Source organism: Mizuhopecten yessoensis, unplaced genomic scaffold, assembly GCF_002113885.1.
Source record: "Mizuhopecten yessoensis strain PY_sf001 unplaced genomic scaffold, ASM211388v2 scaffold10437, whole genome shotgun sequence".
NCBI classification, from domain to species: domain Eukaryota; kingdom Metazoa; phylum Mollusca; class Bivalvia; order Pectinida; family Pectinidae; genus Mizuhopecten; species Mizuhopecten yessoensis.
The window spans coordinates 51725-58166 of record NW_018408546.1 but is presented as its reverse complement, the minus strand read 5'-3'; the positions used below and the strand labels follow the sequence as shown (position 1 = coordinate 58166).

The 6442-nt window shown below is 34.0% G+C and overlaps 1 protein-coding gene across 1 annotated transcript in view; it reads left to right on the top strand.

Moving 5' to 3' along the window:
* The first annotated feature begins 5964 nt into the window (after positions 1-5964).
* The window catches only part of LOC110460562, a 45049-nt gene continuing 44571 nt past the window's right edge, over positions 5965-6442 (top strand). The window contains exon 1 of the mRNA XM_021513536.1: positions 5965-6094. Coding sequence (XP_021369211.1) covers positions 5965-6094 — 130 coding nt within the window. The remainder of the gene's footprint in view (positions 6095-6442) is intronic.

The following is a 6442-nucleotide window of genomic DNA, read 5'->3' as shown; positions in this document are numbered from 1 at the left end:
CCCGTGTTTACAGAATCACTGCATTGAAAGTTCCTATCTATATAAAATAACTATATGGAAATGTTCTGTATGTATACAATAAAGGTAAGGATAGGTCCGGTATATGTACAATCACTGTATGGAAAGGTCATGCTATAAAAAAATACTATATGGAAAAGTTCGTTATTTATACAATCACTTGTTGGATAGGCTCTAAAAATAAAGAATCACTGTATAGAAAGGTCCTGTATATAAACAATTACTGTATGGAAATGTCCTGTATATATACAATCACTGTATTTAATGGTGCAGTATATACAACCACTGTATTGAAAGGTCCTATATATATACAATCACTGTATGAAAAGGTCCCGTTCATATACAATCACTGTATGGAAATGTCCCCTATATTTATATACAAAAACTGTATGGAAAGGTCCCGTATATAAACAATCGCTGTATAGAAACTTCCTGTCTTTATAAAATAACTATATGGTTAGGTCCGGTATATGTACAATCACTGTATGAAAAGGTCATGCTATAAAAATTACTGTATGGAAAAGTTCGTTATTTATACAATCACTTGTTGGATAGGCCCTAAAAATAAACAATAAATGTATGGAAAGGTCATGTATATATACAATCATTGTATAGAAAGGTCCTGTATATAAACATTCACTGTATGGAAATGTCCTGTATACATGCAATAACTGTATGGAATGGTCCTGTACATATACAATCACTGTATAGAAAGGTCCTGTATATAAACATTCACTGTATGGAAATGTCCTGTATATATACAATCACTGTATTTAATGGTACAGTATATACAATCACTGTATGGAAATGTCCCCAATATGTATATAAAATCACTGTATGGAAAAGGTCCTGTTTATATACAATCACTGTATGGAAATGTCCTGTATATATACAATCACTGTATGGACAGGTCCTGTAAATATACAATCGCTGTATGGAAATGTCCTGTATATATACAATCACTGTATAAAAAGGTCCCGTGTATATACAAGCACTGTATGGAACGGTCCTGTTTATATACAATTACTGTATGTGAAGGTCATGTTTATATACAATCACTGTATGGACAGGTCACGAAAATATACATTTGCTGAATGGAAAGGTCCTGTATATATAAAATCACTGTTTGGAATGGTCATTTATTTATACAATCGCTGTAATGAAAGGTTCGGTATATATGCAATCACTGTATGGAAATGTCCTGTACATATACAATCACCGATGGAAATGTCCTGTATATAAACAATCACTGTATTGAAAAGTTCGGTATATATGCAATCACTGTATGGAAATATCCAGAATATATACAATCATTGTATGGAAATGTCCTGTTTATATACAATTATTGTATGGGCAGGTCCTGTAATTATACAATTACTGTATTGAAATCCCGTGAATATAAAATCAAAGTTCCCATCTATATAAAATAACTATATGGAAAAGTCCTGTATATATAAAATCACTGTTTGGAATGGTCCTGTATTCATACAATCACTGCATGGAAGGTCATTTTTATATACAATTATTGTATGGAAAAGTGCCGTATATATACAATCACTGTATGGAAAGATGTATACAATTAAGGTATGGATAGGTCCGGTATATGTACAATGACTGTATGGAAAGGTCCTGCTATAAAAATCACTATATGGAAAAAGTTCGTTATTTATACAATCACTGTATGAATAGGTCCTGTATATAAACAATCACTGTATGGAAAGGTCATGTATACATCTTTCTATTGTTCACTTTGTGGTGTAATTCTGTCAAATCCCCACCTAAGGATGTAAATTGACAGTAAACATCATTTTCAAAGTTTGTGTCATGATGTCATTATAATAAGTTGTCATCTTATGATGGCCTTATTCAATTTTATATATGTGTTGAGTTTTATGTGGAGTAGGCATACATGCAAGTTATATACATAGCTGATTTTATGTCGCGACACATAAACCTTCCATTATACTGTTTGACAAGTATTGTTAAAATGTTGCTACGAGCATCGCCCCACTTAGGGTGCCGCTCCTCCCTTTTTGGTGTCTCCATTGTTTTGAGGTTTTTGATTGGCTAACATCCCACGCTACAATATGATTTGCTGTAGGCCTCCTTCTTCATCTTTAAGAAAATTTTCAACGGCGCCATTTTGTGGCAGCACATTTTTATAGATTTATACCAAATTTGCCTTATTGAAACATCCACCCTTACATGTCACCCTTTTTAATATTGTTTGTTTTGTGATTTTTATATATATGTGTTGTAGTGGGTGTAAGCGTAATTCTGTCGAATCCCCACCTATGGATGTAAATTGACAGTAAACATCATTTTCATAGTTTTTGTCATGATGTCATTATAATAAATTGTCATCTTATGATGGCCTTATTCAATTCCTGTATAAATACAATCACGTTATGGAATGGTGCAGTATATACAATCACTGTATAGAAATGTCCTCGATATGTATATACAATCACTGTATGGAAAGGTCCTATATATAAAAAATAACAGTCTGGAAAGATCCTGTATATATACAATTACTGTATGGAAATATTCTGTATGCATACAATTAAGGTATGGATATGTTCGGTATATGTAAAATCACTGTATGGAAAGGTCCTGCTATAAAAATCACTATATGGAAAAGTTCGTTACTTATACAATCACTGTATGGATAGGCCCTGTATATAAACAACCACTGTATGGAAAGGTCATGTATATATACAATTATTGTAAGGAAAGGTCCCGTATAAATACAATCACTGTAAGGAAAGGTTCTGTATATAAACAATCACTGGATTGAAATGTCCCGAATATGTATATAAAATCACTGTATTGAAAGGTCCTGTATATATACAATCACTGCATGAAAGGTCCTTTTTTATACAATTATTGTATGAAAATGTTCCGTGAATATACAATCACTGTATGGAAAGGTCATGTATATAAAATCACTGTATGGAAAAGTGCCGTATATATACAATCGCTGAATGGAAAGATCCTGTACATATACAATTACTGTATGGAAATGTTCTGTATGTATACAATTAAGGTATGAATATGTCCGGTATATGTACAATGACTGTATGGAAAGGTCCTGCTATAAAAATCACTATATGGAAAAGTTCGTTACTTATACAATCACTGTATGAATAGGTCATGTATATAAACAATCACTGTATGGAAAGGTCATGTATACATCTTTCTATTGTTCACTTTGTGGCGTAATTCTGTCAAATCCCCACCTAAGGATGTAAATTGACAGTAAACATCATTTTCAAAGTTTGTGTCACGATGTCATTATAATAAACTGTCATCTTATGATGGCCTTATTCAATTCCTGTATAAATACAATCACGTTATGGAATGGTGCAGTATATACAATCACTGTATAGAAATGTCCCCGATATGTATATACAATCACTGTATGGAAAGGTCCTATATATATAAAATAACAGTATGGAATGGTCCTGTACATATACAATCACTGAATGGAAACGTTCGGTATATATACAATTACTGTATTGAAAGGTCCCGTGAATATTCAATCACTGTTTAAAAAGGTCTTGTATATACATTCACGGTATAGAAAGGTCCCGTGTATACAGAATCACTGCATTGAAAGTTCCTGTCTATATAAAATAACTATATGGAAAGGTCCTGTATATATAAATTAACTGTATGTAAAGCTGCTCTATATGTACAACCACTGTATTGAAAGGTCCTATATATATACAATCACTGTATGAAAAGGTCCCGTTTAAATACAACCACTGTATGGAACAGTCCTGTTTATATACATTCACTGTATAAAAATGACCTGTATATATACAACCACTGTATTGAAAGGTCATGTATATATACATTCACTGTATAAAAGGTCCCGTTTATTAACAAGCACTGTATGGAACGGTCCTGTTTATATACAATTACTGTATGGAAAAGTCCGGTTTATATACAATCACTGTATGGACAGGTCACGAAAATATACAATTGCTGAATGGAAAGGTCCTGTATATATACAATCATTGTAAGGAAAGGACCTGTATATATGCAATTACGGTATGGATACGTCCTGTATATGTACAATCACTGTATGGTAAGAACCTATATAAAAACAATTACTGTATTGAAAGGTGCCGTATATATACAATTACTGTATTGAAAGGTCCCGTATATATTCAATAACTGTATGGAAAGGTCCTGTACATACACAATCAAAGTAATGAAAAGTTTCGTATATATACAATCACTGTATGGAATGGTCTTGTATGTAAACAATCACTGTATGGAAAGGTCCTGTATGTATACAATGACTGTGTTGAAAGGTTCTGTATATATACAATCACTGATGGAAAGGTCTCGCATATACACAATCACTGTATGGAAAAATCCAGAATATATGCAATCATTGTATGGAAAGGTCCTGTTTATATACAATCATTGTATGGGCAGGTCCTGTATATATACAATTACTGTATTGAAAGGTCCCGTGAATATACAATCACTGTATTGAAAGGTCCTGTATATATACAATCACTGTATGAAAAGGTAACGTTTAAATACAACCACTGTATGGAACGGTCCTGTTTATATACAATCACTGTATGGAAATGTCCCGTATATAAACAATCGCTGAATGGAAAGGTCCTGTATATACATTCACTGTATAAAAAAGTCCCGTGTTTACAGAATCACTGCATTGAAAGTTCCTATCTATATAAAATAACTATATGGAAAGGTCCCGTATATATACAATTAACGTATGGAAATGTTCTAAATGTATACAATTAAGGTATGGATAGGTCCGGTATATGTGCAATCACTGTATGGAAAGGTCAGGCTATAAAAATCACTATTTGGAAAAGTTCGTTACTTATACAATCACTGTATGGATAGGCCCTGTATATAAACAACCACTGTATGGAAATGTCATGTATATATACAATCGCTGTATTGAAAGGTCCTGTATATATACAATCACTGCATGGAAGGTCCTTTTTATATACAATTATTGTATGAAAATGTTCCGTGAATATACAATCACTTTATGGAAAAGTGCCGTATATATACAATAACTGTATGGATATATTCTGTATGTATACAATTAAAGTATGGATATGTCCGGTATATGTACAATGACTGTATGGAAAGTTCCTGCTATAAAAATCACTATATGGAAAAGTTTGTTAATCAAACAATCACTGTATGAATAGGTCCTGTATATAAACAAAGTGGTAACATTAGGTTTAAAATCAGAATAATGTATTGCTTGGTTGCAGGTTAAGTGATGACACGGCATCCACTTACAGGGTGAGCTAGAAAATAGAGAAGCCTTACCGTTTAACAAATATTAAACAAACATATGCAGAACGATGCACGGTGGTTGGTACAAACGCACAGGTTTGCGCGAAACAATCATACCGGAAATGTAGTGTAAAACTTGTGTTTGAAATAATTCAGTCAACAATAAAACGAATCGTATATCAAAGGAGCGTTTATAACATAAAGGTGGTAATTTTTGTGTATGATCAGGCCATATCCTATAGAGGGTATCTCTAAAAAAAATGAGGAGGGGGGAGGGTACGTGTATGTTTCCTGCAACTGGGCTAATTCAGACACCGTAACTAATATGCCCCTCCCCAATTGCAACAGTTTTGACCTACATCAAAGTAGAAAGAGAACAAAATCTTTCAACGCTGTATATCATATGCATTGTGTATATAATTACCAAAAAAAACAAAAAAATCAATATATTAACTTTATATCCGCTGTACCTATAAATAAAAGGAAATGGTGGGGGCATACACTGTACGTATACGTAAAGGGAAAGGGAGGGGGCATACACTGTAGCTTTACGTTAAAGGGGAGGGTAGGGGCATACACTGTGCCTAAACAGCGTTAGCGTATTAGCGCTCGATCAGTATTGTGTTTTTATATATGACAGACATTATGCAGGATTTCTTCGTCGGTGCCGCCGCCGTTATTGCTGCCGCCGCCGCCGCGGCCGCCGTTGCCGGCGCCGCTTCCCTTTTCGCCGCTCCTGCCGCCGCCGTTGCCGCCCTCATCGCCAGGAAATACTGTACGTTACCCCACTTTTTTGAAAGATAAGTTTGAGGTACAATAAACATGCCATGAGTAAGCTTGAATGCCCCTTTTTTATTAACATTTTGTTGTTTAACATTTTGTCGGTCGACGATGTCCGACTGGCCAGGCATTGATAATTGATGTAAAATGCATCGATTATTACCAATTTATTTTTAAATTTTCATGGTTTTGAAAATATTGAACAAGGCGACAATCCCAATGCAAATCCTGTTTGTAAAAGGTCAGGAAGAAAATATGATATATGTTAAGAGTAATGGATTGATAAGGATGATGGGGCATGTATTTTGTAAAGGATTTTATTGACACCGGGGGGGGGGGGGGG